At 39.1% G+C, this 22,344-nt stretch overlaps 1 protein-coding gene across 1 annotated transcript in view; it reads left to right on the top strand.

Annotated features, from left to right (window-relative positions):
• Window positions 1-22,344, top strand: part of Klhl7 (kelch like family member 7) — a 53,778-nt gene that overhangs the window by 9,625 nt on the left and 21,809 nt on the right. The window contains exons 2-5 of the mRNA XM_040737034.1: window positions 14,474-14,576; window positions 15,473-15,566; window positions 15,740-15,864; window positions 19,906-20,081. Coding sequence (XP_040592968.1) covers window positions 14,474-14,576; window positions 15,473-15,566; window positions 15,740-15,864; window positions 19,906-20,081 — 498 coding nt within the window. The remainder of the gene's footprint in view (window positions 1-14,473; window positions 14,577-15,472; window positions 15,567-15,739; window positions 15,865-19,905; window positions 20,082-22,344) is intronic.

Genomic DNA, 22,344 nt, shown 5'->3' with positions numbered 1-22,344 from the left:
TACTTCCATGTGTGGTCATGATATCCAAATTAAGATAACCTAAAATAGGACTGGACATAAGTAAATGTTAGTTGTTTTGTTGCTGTTGGTAGAGGGTTCAATACAAAGTTTGACTTAATATTCTGGAATGTGTAACTAGTCAAACTATTGGAACAAGGATTATAATTTGTATCTTCAGATACGTTTCATTTGGGTTGTCAATAGGATGATCAGTTGATGGGTCTGGATGGTTGTAGCTTAGAAGTGTTGATTTATATCAGTTATCTGTCTACTGAAGATAACTTCTTCACTGATCTTATGGCAACTTAAGAATCTAAGATGAAGGTTAGGGAATGAGCCATAAAGAACATGAAAAAGCAGTGTCCAGAAGAAAAGAGAAAAATAAGAATTTTGAAAAATCGGAGTAAATTGTTTCAAAAGGAGGACCTTGAGTTTTAAAGTCAATGAAAAGTCAGAAGGTGAGTAGAATTAAGGCTGATTGGATCAAGCCCTGTAAGTTTGTTGGCAGTATTTTAATGGAGGGACAGATGGGAATCAGATTAGTGTAAGCAGTAGTGAGTGAGATAGGAGAAAATTAAAACAGCTCGACTTGAGAAGTTTGGCCCTGAAGAAAGTCAAGTGAACGTTGCTTGGGTCTGTTTAAATGGGAGGGAAGTCAGTCTGTTTAAAAATTGCAAACTGGATGTGGTGGCCCGTATCTATAATCCCAGCAGGCAGGACGCTATTAAAATTGCTAGCCTGAGCTGCATATCCACTGAAATCCTCTTGTGATGAAACAAAAATCAAACCAAAGGAAACAAAACTAATAGAAGTAAGTGTTGACTACATGAGAGACAGAATAGGAAATTGGTAATTCCTGATAAGATAACAGAAGTAAGCATGGTCAGTCTCAAAGGTCTGACAACTCCTCTTCCTAGTGAGTAAGTCAAGGACTGGCAGATAGATGTGCTTGGAGTCAGAAGGATCCGGTGTTATCCAGTCTTGTTACTCTGAGTAAGATGCATGAGATCTTCTGCTAGCATGGAAAAGGAAGACGGTGAAGCTGAGGGTTGAAGAAAATGGTCAGTAGCGTGGTGGTTGGCAGGGTTTAACCAGCCTTCAAACCCTGTGCTTGTCTGATCTTAACCTGCTTTTCCAGTCATACTTCAGGTGTATGCTGATTGGTTATGTCTACTTATACACAAGCAATTACGAAAATGCCTCTCTAAGATTGGGTCGTAGATGGGCCTGTGGAGCATTTTCTTAGTGATTGTTGGAGGAGGGCTCGGTCCATTATGGGTGGTTCCCTCCCTGGACCAGATGAGAAGAAAGAAAGTAGACTGAGCAAGCCAGTAAGCACCCTGTGGTGATACTTTGTTTATGATCTAACAAATAAATATTGAGCTAGCCACACTATTTAGCCATAGAGGCCAGGCAGTGGTGGCACACACCTTTAATCCCAGCACTTGGGAGACAGAGGCAGACGGATCTCTGTTAGTTCAAGGCCAGCCTGGGCTACATGAAACTGATCCAGTCTAAAAGAGAAACAGCCAAGTGGTGGTAGTTCACACCTTTAATCTCAGTATTTGAGAGTTACACACTTTGAATCCCATTACTAGGGAGGTAGAGACAGGAGTGATATGGCTGGGTGGAGAAATGACTGACTATAAGGTGGGAGGAGACAGGAGCTCAGTGCAGTCTGAGGAGGCAGTCTGAGGACAGGATCTCTCCTTTGGTCTGAGCATTGGTAGAGGTAAGAACTCTAGTGACTGGCAGCTCTGATTCTCTGATCTTTCAGCCCCCCCCCCCCCGATAGCTGACTCTGCGCTTTTATTATTCATGCTCTAGCACCCCTCCATGGCCTCTGCATCAGTTCCTGCCTCCAGGTCCCTGCCCTGTTTGAGTTCCTGCCCCAACTTCCTTCCAGGATGAACAGTGATGTGGAATGTAAGCCAGATAAGCCCTTTCCTCCCCAATGTTCTTTTTGGTCATGGTGTTTCATTACAGCAATAGAAATGTTCACTAAGACAAAAGTATCTGTATCCAGAACCTAATGTATTACAGTACCCAAAACACACTTTTACCTCCTTTCTCTCGGATCAGATGAGCTGTGCCTTAGAGTTCACTGACATTGTCAGCAGATTTGGTAAATTTATTGGGAATTTTTTTTTAATTTAAATTAGAAACAAGCTTGTTTTATATGTGAATCCCACTTCCCTCTCCCTCCTCTCTTCCCCTGCCCCCGAGTAGTCCCCTCTCCCATCCCCGTTCTGCTCCCCAGGGAGGGTGAGGCCTTCCATGGGGGATCTTCAAAGTCTGTCATATCATTTGGAGCAAGGCCTAGGCCTTCCCCCATGTGTCTAGGCTTTTGGGAATTCTTAAAGGAAGGAATCAGTTTAAAAAGTTTTTTCCCCCACACTAAAAAAATGGAAAACACTAGTAAAATGGAGAAAATTAGATCTGCATATGACTACAAAATGGATCATGAAGGGATAATCAACTTAGCCTTAGTTGATATACAGTTGTCATTTTGATAATCTTTGTTGTTTTGGTAATTCTTGGTTTATCTCTATTAAAGTTGGTTGATATGAGTGCTAAGATGCAGGCCTTAGAAAAGCTTATTAAAGCATATCATAGAGATATTCAAACCCAGACTGGAGAATTACATGGAAAAGCAGATTCAGCATTGCATTTTAAGGTTAAAAGTGAACACTCTAAGGTCTTAAGAGAAACCTTTAATATATCCAGTAAGCGCCAAATGAAGTAGATTCTACAAGGGCTACTTGGAAGCCTGTGACAGTGTTAGATTTAGGGAAATTTAAGGATACTGTAGTCTCATGGCATCCATTCACCATTGTGAAGCAGATGATAAACACTGGGTCAGTTTGTAATAGGGTTATCCCTGTAGATTGGATAGATTTGATGAAAGCTGGATCACAATTACATTGAATTTCTGGTTCAGAGAAGAGACTTTGAATATTGAACAAAAGAGTAAAGCTAGAGGTATAGATATCTACCAAGATCAAATTTTTGGAGAAGGAGATTATATTACTTTAGAAAGGCAATGCCATCAATATGTGATAATCTGTTAGGCTTATACTGTGCAGGAGCTTTGGATACTTGGGACAGAATTGGAGAAATAGGAAAGAAAATTGAACCATTTACAAAAGTCATACAGGGCCCAAAGGAAGCACTCATGGACTTCTTACAAAGACTGTCAATAGAATGATACCAGACTCAGATGTTAGAAAAATAATTGAAACAATGACTTTTGAAAATGCCAGTGCCCAACAGAAAAGGATAATTAGGCCTTTAAAAGCAAAAATCAGCACCTTTAGAGGATTGGATTCAAGATATAATTAATATTGAAGCTCATAGCTATGATGATGATAACATGACTGGGAGAGATCATTTCAAGAGGTTAAAAGAAAACTCAAAATGTCAAATGTTTTAATTGTGGCAGACAAGGTCACCTGGAAAGGGATTGTAAACAGGGCATTTCTAGAAACAATTCTTTTTATAAATATAATCCAAACAACGTCCCTCCCTTCTGTATTATGGGAAAGGTGTGGTAAAGGCAGGCACTGCACAAGTGAATGTGGATTGACAAGAGGTTATCAAGGTAATCCTTTCCCGTCGGGAAATGCCCTGAGGAGCCTCTTGAAGGCCCTTTGCAAAAACCCTATGCCAAATTCAGTTCAGTCCTTTCCTGTCACCGTGGAAAACACTTCCCAGACCAACTAAAAAGCCTAATACCTACTGTAAGAAAACATACTGCTCTGGATGATAGAAGAACTATAAAAGAGAGAACAAAAAAGTCAGGAAAGAAATCACAAGGCCAGTATATTGGCAAAGTTCTATAAATGAGCAGAGACCAAAATTAAAAGTACGAATACATGATGTTATCATTGAAGATCTGGTAGACACCGGTATGGATGTAACAATTATATCACAAGAATCTTGGCATCCAAATTGGCCTCTTTAGGAGGCAAATGTTCAACTTTCAGGGATTGGAACTTTATCTCAAGTGAAAGAAAGTGCTAGATGTCTCGAATATATCGGGCCAGAAGGACAGAGAGGAGTATTAAAGCCATATGTTGCTAATATTGAAATGAATTTGTGGGGATGTGATTTATTACAACAATGGAATACCCAGATAAACATTCCCCCCAAATTAGAAGCAAAACATATATTAATGTATGGTTCTGGAAAATTTATAATAAGGTATTATAAAGAACACATAACAGCCATGCAGGTATTGGTTGATCTTCCAAAGACCAACATCCCTACCTTTAAAATGACTGCAGGCGAACCTGTATGGGTTGCTCAATGTCCTTTAACAACAAAGAAACTGCAGGCTTTAGAAAATCTGGTACAGGAGCAACAAAATGCTCAGCATATAGAGGAATCAACCAGCCCTTGGAATACTCATATGTTTATTTTTAAAAAGAAGTCAGAAAAAATGAGAATTGTAACAGATTTAAGAGCTTTTAACAAGGTGATACAACCAATGGACTCTCTACAGTCTGGAATTTCTTTGCCTTCTCTATTGCCTAAAGGATGGCCTCTCATAGTTATTGATTTAAAAGATTGTTTCTTTAGTATACCATTACAAGAAAAAGAAAATTTTGCCTTCACAGCGCTGCTAAAAGATATCAGTGGAAGGATCTCCCACAGAGAATGTTGACTAGCCTCATCCTGTGCCAGTATTTTGTGAGGCAGCCATTGGAAATACTATGTAAGCAATTTCCTCAGTCTATAGTTTGGGTGACATTTTATTTTCTGATTCAAATGTAGATAGTTTAGAAACAGTGTTTGAAGAAGTAAAGAAAAATTTGCCTTGTTGGTGATTACAATAACCAAGAGAAGATTCTGTTAATTATTTGGGCAGAAAATAGGTTTACAAAAAAATTAGACCCCAAAAGGTTCAAATTAGGAGAGATCAATTACAGACTTTTACTGAGTTTCAAAGATTGCTGGGAGACATTTCCCATCTACAGCACATTATTGGGATAAAACCTGATCAACTGCTGGGTGTTGGTGCCGCATGCGCCTTTAATCCCAGCACTCGGGAGATAGAGGCAGGCAGATTTCAGATTTCTGTGAGTTTGAGGCCAGCCTGGTCTACAGAGCCAGTTCCAGGACAGCCTCCAAAACAATACAGAGAAACCCTGTCTCGAAAAACAAAACAAACAAACAACAACAACAACCAAAAAAACCCTGATCAACTGATCATTTAAACAAAATCTTAGATGATGACAAGGACTTAAATAGCCCCAGGGAATAAGCAGCTGAAACTGAGACAGAATTGGCTTTGGTGGAAGATGAATTTATAGATTGCACATGTGGATCATATAGATCCAAAGCTTAAGTGCATTCTAGTCATGTTACCCTCTAAGCAATTCCCTACAGGAATTTTAATGCAGAGGGAAGATACTATCATAGAATGGATCTTCTTACTACATACACCAAGTAAAAAAGTAAAAATTCATGTGGAAAAGATACCTGAGTTGATTCTCAACAGAAAATTGAGACTTCGTCAATTAGCAGGAATAGATCCAGCAGAAATTATAGTACCTTTTATTAATGATGAGATTGACAAATTGTGGGCAGAAAGTGAACCCTAGCAAAGAGCTTGTGGTAATTTTTTGGAAGAGGTTAACAACCATTATCCCAAAAGCCTGAGAATTAAATTTATAAAGAGAACTAACTGGATCCTTCCTCACATTGTATGGGGAACACCAATATTTGGAGCCCCTACATTCTATACTGATGTAAATAAATCAGGAAAGGCAGGTTACAAATCAGAAAATTTAAAGTGGATTTAAGTCCTTACAATTCTGTCCAAAAGTTAGAATTATATGCTATTCTCATGGCGTTAATGGATCATAAAGAACCTTTCAACATAGTTACTGATTCACAATTTGCAGAAAAGAGTTGTTTTACATATTGAAACTGCTGAATTTATACCAGATGATACAGAATTTACTTCCTTATTTATTCAGTTACAAGACATAGTCAGGGACAGGAATCATCCCATGCATATGACACACATCTGATCCCATAGGTATCTGACAGGCCCTCTAGCACAGGTAATCATGATATTGATCAACTATTGATAGGAAATGTGCTAAAGGCCTCAGAATTTCATAAAAAACACCATGTCAATAACAAAGGTTTGAAAAAAGACTTTTCCATCACGTGGCAACAAGCCAAGAAAATTATAAGGAAATGTCTACCTGCAGGAAGTGACCTAAAGGGTACTTAAAGGAATGATCTGGCAGAGGGATGTGTCCCATTTTGTAGAATTTAGAAAATTAAAGTATGTATATCACACCATTGATACTTGTTCAGGTTTACAATGGGCAACTGCTTTGAGTTCAGAAAAGACTGATTCGGTAATTACACATTTGCTACAAGTCATGTCCATCATGGGTACACCTGCATAAATAAAGACAGACAATGCTCCAGCAGTGTCTCTAAGAAAATTAAACAGTTTTTTGCTTTTTATAATATAAAGCATATTACAGGTATACCACACAATCCTACAGGGCAGGCAGTTAACAGAAAAATCAAATCGAATAATGAAAATGCTAAATAAACAGGGATGATAAAGAATCCCCAAAATAGATTGCATAGTGCTTTATTAACTTCAAATTTTCTGAATGCTAATGAAAAAGGAAAGACAGCTGCGGAGAGACATTGGATAATAGAAAAAAAACTATGGAATTAAATCAGCTGGTATACTTCAAAGATGTGTTGACCTATGAATGGAAACCAGGGCATGTGTTACATTGTGAAAGAGGTTTGGCTTTGTTTCCACAGGTGAAAGAAAAGCTATGGATACCATCAAAATTAATAAAGATTCTATTTATACAAGATACATCTTAATTAGAAAAGATGATAGTTCATCAGCCAGCATGACCATTTAATCTAAACCTATAAAACTAACAAATGTATTTTCATTTGATCAGATGTAACTTGCTAAAGGAGAACCTCCCAAAAATTTAGGGTTTTGGAAGGGTTTTATTTTTGTCTTTTTCAGGAGAATAAAAGGATCCATTTAGGGAACCCAGAGACCACTGGATAATTAGGACATCTGAAGTAAAAGGGGCAAATAATCCAGAAAAATTGTCCCAAGAAGGAGTAAATTAGTCTATTGTTATATCATATTTCCAACAGGATAAAATCTCATAAATCTTCCCAAATGTTTGTTTCTGCTTTTCTCTACAGACATAATGCAAATGGTTCTTTTGTCATCACAGTCCAATTAAAAATTAAAGCACATTTGTTGGAGTATAACTCTCTCCTCTAAACTCAAGCATGCTTGTTAAAGAAAAATAAATCTCGGTCTCAAGTCACAAGAGTCACCTGATATGGGACAGAAGAAAAACAAATATTTAAGGACTATTGTATTGCCACTGAGCCCCCCCATGCCAAAACTGCTGGTTCATTCATTTCCTACCACTGTGGATGAAACTCCTTCCCAGAACAATTCAATAACCTAATGACTACTGCAAGAAAATATATTGCTTTGAATGAAAGAAGAGCTTTAGAAACTCAAATAAAAAATTCAGGAGAAACCATAGATCAGTATTGATAAGGATTAGATTAGGAACTTCCCCAAAGTTAGGGTTGGAGAAGGCTTGTTTTTGTCTTTACAGAAAAATAAAAAACAACCATCTTGAGGAATTTAAGACCTTTGGACAAATAAGCATCCAAAGAAGAAGAGAGAACTACCTGGAAAAAATTAGCAAGAAAGGAACAATCTGACCTAATGCAATCTCTGAAGTCTCCAAAAAGAAGATTGAATCCAATCTGGGTGGAGGTCTCACACACCTTTAATACCACCACTTGGGGGGCAGAAGCACTCAGATCTCAGTGATTTTGGGCAGCCTGATCTAAAAAGAGAGTTTCAAGACAGCCAGTACTGTTAAAACAGAAAAGTGCTATCTTGATAAACCAACAAAAAAGATGGAACCCACAACAATTTCACCAGGACCATAACACCATTAAGCTGAGCAACAATAACTAAAGATCAGCTTTGGACTACAAACTGCTCAGGGTGATTTCGAGGAGGTCCCTGAGATGATGCAGCCTCACAGACCACTCTAGCCAGGACTTGAGACAAGCTCTGCACTTTCCCATTATGCAGAGTCTGGACAAAAAATAATACAGCTTGACAGTTAACCCAAAATGTTTCTTTTCAAGATCTCCTAAAGATGCCGTTGCCCCCAGACAGCAGGAAGTAACAGGACACCCAGATTCCCAAGAGGTGTGGTGGGTGATAGATAATTGTCATTGTTAGGGAGATAGGTTATGAAATGTTGGTTACGGTCTGGAAGAAAGTTGAACAAGGGGCTTTGGAATCAAGGTTTTTGTTTTGAAAAAAAAAAGGGGGGATACAGATATGAGTAGATTATTGAATCTACTCTTAAAAGGAAAAAAGAGAGGATAGAGATATGATAAGATTAAAAGGTAGAGTATTCAATCTACTTCTAAAAAGTATAGATGTGATGAGATAAAAGATTAGTAAATCTACTTTTAAAAAGCAACTACTTGTTCTAAATATTTTACATTGGATTGAACTTTTGTGCACTTGCCATTTTTCTGTAAATATTGTAGCCACTTCTTAGTTTAGTGTTTTTACCACCTAACTTTTAGCTCTGTAAAAGTAGTCACTCTACCAACACAATTCTGATAAATGGTGACCTACACCAAGAAACTAGGAGCACCTTACTTTCTTGTCCATTGACAAGAAAATATGTGAAGATCAAAAGGTACATAAGGGACTCTGATCCAGCAACAGGAGATACTCAGGAGTTTTTCTTGAGTTCTAGCTGTTTCTCACCCATGGAATAAAGTAATGGTTTTTCAGTTTTTCTCTTGATGGCCAAGGTCAGTAGGCAGCTAAAAGTAATTCTTCTGGGGTTTAGTGGTTTTGTTGTTGGTTTGTTTGCTTTTTTGTTTTGTTTTGTGGTGGTGGTATATGCTTGTTTTGAAATTGTATAAAGAGAAAGTAAAATGAGGCTTCCCACTCAAAGATCTGCCTGCCTCTGCCTCTGGGATTAAAAAGTGTGCCCAACCACACCTTAAAACAGATAATTTTCAGAGAAAAGAAAAACCTTAGCTTTGGTTTTTAAGAGGCTGAGCATAGACCCCTACACTCTCCCATCTCTGGTCTTCAGAGTGTCAGAGTAAACCCAGCTGGGAGGAATTACCCCTCAAGAGGCCAACAGGAAAACCATTTACCTCCTAAAGAAGAGATTTTTATCTGTGTACATTGCTGCTTCTCCAGCATGTGAGACATTCCTTTTCTTTTGCAAAATGTTAGAAAGTTACTAGATAGATAGAATCAGCCCCCAGGTTCCCTGGCTTTCCTTTCTTTGCCTGTTATTCATCCTGTATATTGGAGGCTTAGAGGGTTTTTTGGACTTTGTGTCCCTGGCTGAGCGTCCCTCTCTAGGAACAGAGCTCCCCTCCCTCTTGAGAGAAGTTCTACCTACATCTGCAGCCAGCAGTTGTACAAGTCAGGTTGTGGTCTTGCATTTTCTACGGCTCTGCTCATCCTGACTATTCTGCACCTTGGGTGTGTCTCTTATGAGCCTATCCTCAAGTGGAGGTCCTCCATCTGTAAGTCTATATCTTGAGGGAACCTTCCCTCTTTTTACTCATTTGTATCAGAGAATGTAACAGATGCCTTTAAAGGCCTGTGGTTGCATGGGGATAAGGACCACTTTAGTGGGTGCCCCTAAAAAGCTTAATCTTTGCTGAATGTTCCAGGCTTTATGAACAAAGGAGCAGCAGATATGTTCCTCATAATCATTTGTGACAAAATGGGCTATGTCTGTAGTTTTTGTCTTGGATTTTTATGTGCACACATGTATTTTGATATGAGTGCATGCCCAAGATTGATGTCAGAAATCCTTAGATAGCTTTTCCACCTTATCTTTTGAGGTAGGTTTTCTCATTGAAACCCAACTTTGTAACTGTTGCTAGATTCTCTAGCCAGCTTATTCTGGGGCTCTGTCTCTGTCTGGAATTATAGGAAAACCCATGCCCATCCAGCATCTGCATAGGTTCTGAGAATCTAAATGTTAGAGGTAGAGATACAGGATTTGAAGTTTGCCCTACTGGTTTTCAGTGTCTTTGATCCAGTATTTCCTTATTTTGCCCCCCTTCTTCCCTTCTGGAATTGTAATATATATTCTGTGCCATTGTATGTTGGAAGTGTATGATCTGCTTTTTGATTTTACTGGGGGGTTACAATTAAGAGCTTGCCTTGAGTCTCAGAAGAGATTTTGGACTTTAGTCTTAAGACTGAAAGACTGTGGGGACTTTTGAAGTTTGACTGAATGTATTTTGCATTACGGTATGGCTACTAGCCTGTGGGCGACAGAGTGTAATTGTTAAAGTATTGGATCCTCTGCCACAATGCAATAAGCCAAATCAATAAACCCAGATTTAATAAACAGGCAATGCAAAACAGAGCATTCCCAGGTAGCCCTCAGGAAGGCAGGGGACAGAACTCGAGGGCACACATGTGGCAGATATTAGCTGGGCCTTAAATAGCTGGTAGGTGTGGTCCTGGGCTGTCAATGCTCGGCTTTCTGAAATGGGGCAGGGTTTGGGGAGAGAGAAATGGGGGAGGGGAATTGAGGTGGAGCTTCCACCAGAACAGTAATGTTTGAAAGAGAATGGTCCTCATAGGCTCATATGTTTGAATACTTGGGTCCCCAGTTAGTGGAACTATTTGGAAAGGATTAAGAAGTATGGCTTTGTTGGGATGGAGGTATGTCAATGGGGGTGGGCTTTGAGGGTTTAAAAGCCACACAAGGCCCCATGTCTCTGCCTGCCTGTCTATGGATAAAGATGTAAGCTCTCAACCCCATGCCTGTCTGCTGTCATGTTAATAAAGAACTAAAAGACTAATCCCCTGAAACTGTAAGCAAGCTCCTAGTAAATGCTTTGGTCATAGTATAGATCAATAACTTAGAACAGTAACTAAGGCAACAGTTTATTTGACAGCATAGCCATATCATAGCTGACGGTAGCGTAGGTCAGTGTCTAATTTCATTTCAGAAACAAGGTTTGCGTTTGGTGGGATTGTGGCATCTGCTGTCCTTGCTTTCTCTTCCTGATTCCCTCTGTTTTTGTCTCCAGCTGAGCTTTTCTCCCCTCCCCATAGGGCTTCATGCCTTCCTCTGATAGCCTCTCTTATTCCACCTTGGAAACTTAAAGGCTTGGCATTTTTCTTCTTTGAACTTGTTTGAATATTAATATCAAACCCAGCCCCACCCTGTAGAGTTGCCTGTAAACTAGCAGCGAGCAGCCCCACCCTATTGGGAAAGTGGCATTTACCTCCATTTTGTAGCAGACATTGTATGTATTGGTAGATCTTTACCTAGAGTCTCTTCAGACTTAATCTCTTTGAGTTTGTCTTCATCAGACACTGACACCGTGCTTGATTTCAGTCACCTTGACATGCGTGCTCTAACAGGATGGTATAAACTGTACCCAAACAGTCCTCTTGGCCATCTTAGGGACATTTTCAGTGTTTCCTAATAGTCTGTGTTCTGCAAGGAATGAGTCTGAACTGTGATCCTGCAGATAATAGCCTTCTTGGGTAGCTGTTTACGGCACAATAGCTCCACAGACCATGCCCCCTGTGGAACCACCATGGCCATTTTCTCCGTTGTCACAGGTTACACTCAATACTGCCAATCGGAATAGCAACTAAAATGCAATGTGAGGTTGGAGGGGAGGCCTCACACCATAGCAGCCACACAACAGTGTGTGCTGCTTATGACCGACTAAAGATCCAAAAGCTGAGAATAATAAATGCACAAATATAGCTAATGTGGGAGGCAGTGAGCAGAAGAAATTATGAGGTAGGTTTTATTCTTTATTAAATTTAACCAGTCAGTATGTCTTGTCAAATGTTAGTGGGTGCCGGGCGGTGGTGGCGCACGCCTTTAATCCCAGCACTCGGGAGGCAGAGGCAGAGACAGGCGGATCTCTGTGAGTTAGAGGCCTGGCTGGACCGACAGCCTCCAAAACAATACAGAGAAACCCTGTCTCGTAAAACCAAAAAAAAAAAAAAAAAAAAAAAAAAAGTTAGTGGGTTTTGCTGTAGCTTTGTTGAGTTTTTTGGTTTGTTTTTGTTTTACATTTCTCTCTTCAGCTCTCTTAGGGCTGTCATGTTCTCCAGACTGGAGTCTCTGTCATTGTCTGTGGGTATACTTCTTCATTAATTGATAGTATCAGATATGAGTTCACATTACCCATCTCCTTTTGAAACATCAGTTCATTATAGTACAGTTAAATAAATGTGCCACTGGAAAACAAATGACTTCTCCCACTTTACCCCTACATGTCTAACAGTAGTGTCCAGCTGCGCATTCAGAAACCACCAGCAGACAAAGTTCATTGTACTTAAAATTCCTTTTTCATGGAAATGTTTTTCTGTATTTTGGGTTATCCCTGTTGTTTTGGAAAATCCCCTAGCTGACAGATGGATCCATCCTTTGTGAGAGGGAGCTCTGTTATCTGATGCATGGGTTTGCTTCTTGTTGTTTTTCTCTTTACTTCCTGCCTTCTTTACTGTCCACTGATTGCTTCCAGTCAATGTAACCAGCTCATTTTTGGCGATGTAACTAAATGGACTCACTGGTTTGGTTTGCTACTTTGTATGTTTTGGCATCTTATGTGGCAAATCACCTGAGGACTGTGCCTATCCTATACCTTTTCCACATATGATCAGATATGAACCGTCAATAGCTTTAGGGGCTATCAATCTGCATATGATGCTAAGCACTGGTCCACAAAACTTATTAACAAATCCTGAAAGAATGTGTAAAATAGATTGTTTTTTAATCTTTTAGTCTACTTGGTGGGTGGGCTCGTTTCTTTTTTCCTAAGCATTAGCATCTTACTTGGATTTTTATTCACAAAAAAGTAGTATTGGGGGACTGGTTTAATGGGTAAGAGCATTTGCTGTGAAAGCAGGAGTACCTGATTTCAAATTTCTAGTACCCACAGAAAAGCCAGGCATGGCCAAATGTGTCTGTAATCCTAGCAGAGGGTAGAGAGAGTCAGGTCCTGAGAGCTTGCTGGTCAGCCAGCCTAAGGAAAACAGCAAGCGTTTGGCCATTGAGAAACTGTCTCAGAAAAATGAGGTAGAAAGTGAAGGAGGAAGACAACTGTTATCCTTCTCTGGTCTCTGTGTACAGACATTGATTCACATGCCTGCATGTGTGCACACACACAAAATAGCTAACTAAATACATAGTAGAAAATGTCAAGTTCTCATAACTATATTAGTAAAATATTTGTCATTTAGTAAAATATTTAAAATTTGCAAAATCTGTGTCTGCCAAGGTACTAAACTATTAAAGATTTGTAACAAGATTTAAAAACCACTCAATATTGGGCTAGAAAGATGGTTTACATCTCTAAACCATCCCAATTCCAGGGAATTGACATCCTCATCTGAACTCCTCAGGTGTCATGTTGTACACAGATATACTTGCAAGTAAACACCCATACGCGTAAAATTTTAAACTAGAAAAAACAAAACAAAAAACACTCAGAATGCCTTGCTTGCCTTATACTCCCAGTGGTTAAGTTGAAATGGTAGGCCCCAAATTTTCTGTGAGCTCTGTATATAGTATCTTTAGCTTCATTGTGAATATATTATTTGATGTCCCCAGATACTTTTCTTTAAGAGTCATCTGTAAGATGGCGGCCCTCGACGTTTTTTTCAGTATGTCTTTCTTTCTCTTTCCAGCAATTTAAGTTGTTGTTGGCCTACCTCCTTTTAGCAGCCCAGACCATAGAAATGGCTGCCCTCCAGCTTTCTATCAGAGGGCGCTTGTGAGAAGAGCTGTTTCAGGAAAGTTGACTGCCCAGCAGTCAGCCAGTTCATCCACTTTGTGTTCCGACCTGTTTCCCATCAGAACTGTAACAGCTGCTTTATGGGTAATGTGCTGTGAACTCCGGATTTTACAAGCACTGATGATTTAGGAGCATCAAATATAGACTACAGTGTTTAAAAATTATGGTTAGTCCCCCTCACAATAAAATTCTTAGAATTCATACTAGGAAAAAAGTTTTGGCTCCCCTGAAGGATTGGTAGACTTCGTCTTTTAAGGGTGAAAGCTAGATAGGACCTCCCTAAGCAGCCCAGACTGGCTTCAGACTTGTTAGTGTCAGCCTCTCAACAGCTGTGGCCATCACAGGACGCTCAGGAAACTTGCTTTTAATGATTGATAGGCTAATTTATTTTCCGCTTGACTGCTGGGAGTATAGCACCAAAATTTGGTATTATCTGACAGCAGCTTTGTAAGTCGTTGCTGACTGTGCTCTAAAAGTGTGTGTGGAAGGGGGTTAAGTAGGAAACAGGCATTGCAGCATGTGGCCGGTTCCTGCTTTGGTTTACTTCATATTGCTGACCCAGCGAGCTCCTTTTTATACGCTTTCTCCTTTTCACTAGAGAACACTGTGTGATGTGATCCTCATGGTCCAGGAAAGAAAGATTCCTGCTCACCGTGTTGTCCTTGCTGCGGCCAGTCACTTTTTTAACTTAATGTTCACAAGTGAGTATTTGCAGGTATAACCTGTTCCTGGGTTTTTGTTTTGGTTTTTGTTTTTCTATGAGAATTAGGTAGAGTCTAGATAAAAATTATTTTTCTAGTTTTTAAGACTCTTTAGAACAATAAAGACATTGGAAGTAGTCAGATGTGATGAGGACCAAAGGATACGTGCTCTTTCATTGGCCCTAAGGGCCCAGTATCTTTGATGGTAAAGTTAGTTTCTGCCTGAAAGTCCAGGGTTTGTTTTCTTCACCTGAGGCAGAAAGACAGGGTAACAGATACATCTAGCAAGTTTATGCCATTTACAGTCCCTCGAAAAGACCGGAGGGGGAGGAAAAAGAAAGGGAGAAAGCGTGTCACTCTAGTGAAAAGAACCCTCTGTTTTTAGCTGAGACCTGGAACCAAGTTTTGGTTATACTACTTACTATTGTTTTATGAGGCTTGTTTGTTTTACTGATTTTGAGACAGGAGCTTCCATGTAGCCAGGACAGGTCTGGAAGTCTGAGAGATCCTCTTACCTCTGCCTCCCAAGGGCTGAGATTACAGGCATACATCATGGCATCTGTCTCTTGTTCTGTGATCTTAGTCAAGTTAAATAACGTATCTCCCTCAAGTTTTGTCTTTGGTGTCCTACCTACCTCTGAGGATTTGGAGGGAAACAAGAGAAGAGTGACACTGAATTATTTTAGAGCTTGGGAGAAAAGAAAATCTAATTTTATGTCTTTCTCTTAGATTAATTCAAGGGGTGCCTCTAACATGGAGAGATAATTTGCATCTATTTCCCTCCAGGAGTATCTGTCCTAGTGTCTTTTGTGTTTAATGTAACTTGAAATGTGTCAGTTCCTCGGTTAAACCTGTGGTGCTGCTGGTGGCCATTTATGTTTCTTCTCTTCTTTCAGCCAACATGCTTGAGTCCAAGTCCTTTGAAGTAGAGCTCAAAGACGCTGAACCCGATATTATTGAACAACTGGTGGAGTTTGCTTATACTGCTAGGTGAGAAAGAAGAGCCACTGTATTTGGAGAGTAAAATCGGGGTCTGCCACAGAAAAGCATTGTTGTAACAAATTGGTTTGCTCCTGATTCCTTAAAACAAAAAACTGTAATGGGAGAGTTGGAAGGATTCTACAATAATACTGTGTGAAATTAATATTCCCTTTAACTTACAGAATCTCTGTGAATAGCAACAATGTTCAGTCATTATTAGATGCAGCAAATCAGTACCAGATTGAACCTGTGAAGAAAATGTGTGTTGATTTTTTGAAGGAACAAGTGGATGCCTCAAATTGTCTTGGTAAGAAATACCAGATTCCTGGCTCTTTTTTCAAAAACAACAACAACAAAAAATCTTCATTGTGTATTTAAATAAAGAAAAAACCATATTGGTAAGAATCTTCATTTAACCTTAAAGATACTGTCCTTTCAAACATTTTTGGTAATAAAATTTAAAAGAAACTTATAAAGAAGCACATAATAGCCTGGGTAGCAATAAGCTCAATAAATACTATGTCACTACTTTCTAAAATGTAGTATGACTTTTTGCTTGTTTTTTGTTTTGTTTTTTCAAGACAGGATTTCATTCTGTAACAGCTCTGGCTGTCCTGGAACTCACTCTGTAGACTAGGCAACCTTGAACTCAGAGGTCCACCTGCCTCTGCCTCCCTGGTCTTCGAGCAACAAGGACTCCATCTATTTATTCATAGTAGTTTTATATGAAAACATGAATGAACATTTGTCTTCTAGGGCTCATAATGTGCTAAGAAAACAGGTCATGTTTATAATGTCCCTGAAGTCAGATAGTCACTCCATGAGTGAACTGGAAATAAAGTTTGAGTAATCTGATGCTTGTTTAGTACACTATGCTGTCTCTCAATTGTCAAATAGGTTTTGGATTAGGAAACAGAAATCATAAATGAAGATACTAGTTGAGGACCTGCTGTAGATCTTCGTTTGAGCTATTGCTCAAGTAAGCAATCTGTCCTCGAATGAAGCAGAGAAAGTAACCCAGATATTTCTTGGTATCGTACCCATTTTACTGTGAGATGATCCTTACTGGTAGCAGACAAGTACTCAGCTCTTTGTAATTACATTTTCCCACCCATACTGTAATTCCTAGAAGGCTGGAGGTCCAGGACAACATGGAGAAAAAGTAGGACCAAGGAAAACAGGGCCATGAAACCTAGTTAACACTGAGATTTCTGACTCCAGGGAAAGATGGGGGTGCTGATGACAGGAAAGTGAAGGCTGGGCAGAGGGTTTCTGGAGATGCCTGGACCTCTTCCGTCCAATTTTTCCTGTGCTGTTTTCTCTCAGGGCACTTTGTACTCCTTCCAGCACGTGTACTGTGAGCCTAGGGAGGAAAAAGCTTGGAAGGCTGTCAGAAAGGAAACGGTAATTGCAGAAAAGAATAAGAATCAAGCAGTAGAAATAAAAATGGGGCTGGTCTGGTATCCAGAGAAGGACCTGCAGTTGATGGAGTGGAGGACGAATAGCTATGGAGTAAACATAATGATGGAATTTCTTAGTTAGCCAAAGGTCAACATGGTAGACCCTAGATTAGGAAATAAATACTGCTTGTTATCCATCTGAGTATGTGGGACCCTCTGGACTGAGAACCCATTTCTGTACTATAGTTTACAGTGCTGTTTAGCTAGCCTCTTCCTTCTCTTGGCGTGGGCGTGACAAAGCTGAAAGAGACAGGATACCACAGGGGACAGTGACTCTGAGCCATTTACAGTCCCTCAGGTACTTGGTAAAGGCAGGGTGAGAGGACCTGCTTCTGCCTGCTTTCTGTGTATCTGAGCATAGCTGTCACTGCCAGCCAGCTAGAGAACTTCCCAAGATTTCTTTTTGCTTCTCTGCTGTTCAAAGTATCTTGCCAATCTAACTTCCACAAGTGCAGAGGAAACCCATGGCAACTGATTGAATTGGGCAAAATTCAGCCAGACATGATAATGCACACCTGTAATCCAGTACTGAGAGGCAGAGGCAGGTTCAAGACCAACTTTGTTTCTATAGGTAGTCCAGGCTAGCCAGGGCTATATAATGAGACCTGGTCTCAAAAGAGCAGAACAAAACAAAATCATACAAAATTCAAGGGAACCTAGTAGTCTTAGAAAAAAAATCACACTAAACAGCCAAAATGAACAGCTCCTGTGAGGAATAGAAAGAAAATTATAAATAGAAAAGATAAGGTGGGTGGTGGTGGCATGCACCTTTAATCTCAGCATTCAGGAGGCAGAGGAAAGTGGATCTCTGTGGGTCAAGGTCAGCCTGGTTTACAGAGTGTGTTCCAGGACAGTAAAGACTATACAGAGAAACCCTGTCTTGAAAAACCAAAATAATAATAATAATGATAATAGTGGCAATAATAATAATACAGAAAAGATATTTGAAGGGGCAAAAACCCTATGGTTTTCCAGTCTTGACATTTAACCAAATTGAACAGTAAAGTAGATGCCCCCTAAAATTCAAACTAAAGATCACTGGGGAACTATCTCATGATATAACACTATAAATAAAAGGAAGCCATTACTGAGAGGAAAGGGCCATTAGAGGAAGAAACAGGGCACTAATATGAAGCAGGAGCTCTAGGAGCAGATAAAAGAAGCAAAAATGTCAATAAGCTGCAAAGGAAAAGTCATTTGAACCTTAAAGACCTTTTCAGACTGACTCATGAACTAAGACATTTCTTAGACATATCCTAGTGATCTTTTTTTTAATCTTTAAAAATCAAGATCTTAGATTTGAGGTGATAAAATGTTCTGGAGCTAGATAATAATCACGCCAGGATGACATGAGTATACTAAACATGACTGGTGGTAGATTTTGTTACATGTACTTACCACCAAAAAATTATTATAAAATTTTAGAGGTAAGTGATAGGTTACCAAAAGAAACTACTATTTCTATCCTATTATGAAGTGTCCCACAAAATGACTTCTATGTTTAAAGATTTAGTCTTCAACCATTGAGAGATTATTGGATCATGATAGTACCATCAATAAGAATACCCTAGCTAGTTTTTTTAGTGGTAGTAAAATGAGCTGTTTTGTTTTGTGAGACAGGATCTATAGTTTTGGCTGGTCTTGAACTTACAGAAATTCATCTGCTTCTGCCTCCTGAAGGCTGGGATTAAAGACGTGGGCTACCATGCCCAGAAAAATAAGATGACTTTTTTTTTTTTTTTAAGATTTATTTATTCTGTATACAGTGTTCTGCCTGAAAGTATGTCTGGAGGCCAGAAGAGGGCACCAGATCTTGGTTGTGAGCCACCTTATGGTTGCTGGGAATTGAACTCAGTGCTATTAACTGCTGAGCCATCTCTCCAGCCCCTGACTTTTGTTGATTTAAACAGAAAGGGAATTTGAGAGGTTGTGATGCATAACTCATAAAATTGCCCATACCGCAAAAGTTGAATTTAAACAATAAACTTGTTTAGATAGCTATCCCAGAGTGTTTTATACTGTGATCAGAGAATAGTGCATTTGTTCCCTTGGAGTGTTTACAAATACTGATCAGCAGCACCAGAAAACATACAGCCCCTAGAAGGAAAGAAACACAGGCCTGACCCAGAACAGCAGTGCAGGAAGGCAAAAGACTTCTTCAGAAGGGCGTCTGCTGTCTCCAGCACCATTTTTAGCACTTTAGCACTTGGAAATTTAACTGCATAATTTAAAAGAGAATTGTAAAGAAGTATTAAAGACCTAATTACAAGCTATTAAAAAAACATGATAATAACACAATAAATTAGAATCTTTGGAATGTGACCGAAGCACTTTTTAGAAAGAAATTTATTTTCAGTCTTTCTTGATTTAAGCATCCTGCTCAAAGAGTAAGAAAACCTTTCAAAGTCTGGTTAAAAGGAAAGCTCAAAGAACAGCATCAGGATTGGATTCGTAGCTGGGAAAACTAAAGACAAGACCAAGCTGTCTTCAGAAGCAGTGAGCCTGAAGCCGCTAGCCTCAGACAGCTGGAAAGGTCCCAGCTGTGATGTCTTTATGAGTTAGTGCTAGTGTACACACAGAAATAGAGATTAATTTTTATTATTTAAATTTGAGATCAGTAAGAAAAAAAGGGTAGAAGCTTCCCAGAAATAGGAGTCCCATAATGCCGACTTTGAACAAAGAACAAGTGTGTGTGCATGTACAAATGTGCATATAACTTTGGTTTTTCTTAGTGCTTCTTTAATCAGGGTATTACTCTATAGTCCAGACTAGACTTAAATTTGAGATTTTCCTGCATTATCTATTGAGATAATGGTTAATCTATTGAGATGGGGTTTCTCTAAAAGCATTTTCTTGTGTTATTGGGTTTGGTTTCTCTCTGTGTTTAGGGATAAGTGTGCTTGCAGAGTGTCTGGACTGCCCTGAACTGAAAGCCACAGCGGATGACTTCATTCATCAGCATTTTACTGAAGTCTACAAAACTGATGAATTTCTACAACTTGATGTCAAACGAGTAACCCAGCTTCTTAGCCAGGACACTCTGACTGTGAGAGCAGAGGATCAGGTAACTGTATTGTCTTCTTCGATATTCATTGGTAGAAAATTCTTTACCAATTTCTTCTACATGATGTTTTAATATATGACGACAAAATTCTCGTGTTAGGAAAGAATGTGTTCTTTCTAATAATACATTATTACAAAGCCTTTCTCATTGGAGCAGTCATGACTATCTGAACTACAAACTGCATGGTAGAGATAAAACTATTGGGTATCATGTTAGGCACATCAGTGCCTCCCCCAGAAGATTCCCTGAGCTTACATTACCTTACATGTAATAAGGAGCTTAGAGCATGTGACCAGGATGAGGATGGGAGGATGGGTAGGTTATAATTATAATTTTATAATCATAAGGGTCCTTAGTTGTTGAAGAGGGTACAGTGTACAAAAGAGTTGATCAATCATTGCTGCTTTGGAGGTGGAGGAGATCCACACTATACAGATAGGTGATGAGAGACTGGAAATGGTCAGGAAGTAATTTGACCTATGGGGCCTGCGGGAAGCCCTTTTGGGACCTTGATTTTAGCCCAGCATGACTTGATTTGTATTCTGTTTTCTAGAACCACCAGTTTAAGTGTTAGGAGTGTAAATTCGCCAAAGGTATTTAGGAGCAGGTTGTATGACCATAATAGACTCACAAGGCCATTATATTTTTTAAATAGCCCCACATCCTTCTCTATTTTAGGCCACTAAGTTTATAGTAATTTGTTATCGCTGCAATACAAAGTGAGTGTACTGATAATCATATGTTGAGTTGCTATTTTTCTTTAAAAAAAACAAACAAGATTCCACTAAGCCATGTTACTTTTGCTCTGTTTTGTTCATAACAGAATTTTCAAGTTGAAGGATTTGACTAGATAAAAAGTAAAAACAAAAAGCAAAAACCAGTGCTATATGTATAGCGATGTGCCTAAAGTTCAGTTACCTAGGAGGCTAAAGTAGAAGAATTACTTGAGCCCAAGATGTTGAAATCAGTTAGAGTGTAATGTGATCTTATCTTAAGAGAAACAAAATGAAGATGAAAACATCAGTTCTCAGGGCTGGAGAGATGGCTCAGTGGTTAAGAGCACTGGCTGCTCTTCCAGAGGATCTGGGTTCAATTCCCAGCACCTACATGGCAACTCACAACTGTCTACAACTCCTGTTCCAGAGGACCTGACACCTTCCCACAAACATACATGCAGGCAAAATACCAATGCACATAAATACAAATAAATAAATAAATACATGGGGGGAACACATCAGTTCTGTCATCAGAATTAACTGGCTTTGCTCACTTGATGTAATAAAACAGCAGATCACTGGTTTGGATGGGTTTTGTCAGCTTGACACAAACCTAGACACATCTGGAAAAAGGGCATCCTACTTGAGAAAATAAATGTCTTTATAAAACTGGCCTGTAGGCAGGTCTGTGGGACATTTTCTTGATTAATGATTGGTACAGGAAGATCTAGCTCCCTGGGTGGTGTAGCCTCTGGGCAGATGGTCCTGGTATGTATAAGCAAACTGAACAAGCCAGTAAGCTTTTGGTGGTCATGGTGTTTTATCACAGCAATAGAAACCTAAGACAATCACTGTTGTCACCCTCCCCAAAAAGCATAACACTAGGTTAATGTACAAGAGATCAAACAGTTGAAATTGAGGACAGTTTACCTGACTAGAGTTCAGAACTGTTAAAAAAAAAATCCTTAGGTGACTTATTGACTTAATACAATGTGGTCTCCTTTATGGGGTGATGGAAAGGAAAATAGTTCTAGATAAACACCAAAGAAAGAAATATTAAAGTAGTATGGTATTAACAGACATGCTAACTCATTGGTTATAACAGAGGCTTCCTACTACAGTGACTGGGTGCAGAGAACACTAAATCTAAATCTAAATCTGTTCTGTACTTGATCTTAGTCAGAAGACCAAAAGGCAATCTAAATATGTTGTAAAATAAAAAGCCTGTCTTTAAAGTTCCTGTCCCTCAATTTATTAACTAGCTCAAACATATGTGTAGTAGATGAGTATGTATATGGAATAAGTTGTTGATGCTGTTTAGTGATTTATAAATTAGCTTATATTAATGAGCTTGGACTTGCTCATTGCAGTTAAATGAGTGCTACAGTATCATTTTTGAAAGTAGTTTCTTACAAATATCCTATATTTTATTAAATATAGAATTATATATCTTAAATCTTCTAGAAGCAGGTAAGTCTGTTGGTTCATAGTGTAGAAATACAAGGTTAAAATAAATGATTCTTCTTTCTCCTGGAATGGAAGACCTG

The sequence above is a fragment of the Mesocricetus auratus genome, unplaced genomic scaffold (assembly GCF_017639785.1).
Source record: "Mesocricetus auratus isolate SY011 unplaced genomic scaffold, BCM_Maur_2.0 Super-Scaffold_100676, whole genome shotgun sequence".
Classification (NCBI taxonomy): Eukaryota; Metazoa; Chordata; class Mammalia; order Rodentia; family Cricetidae; genus Mesocricetus; species Mesocricetus auratus.
Note: the sequence above shows the minus strand (reverse complement) of the source record. Positions and strands in the feature narration are given on the sequence as shown.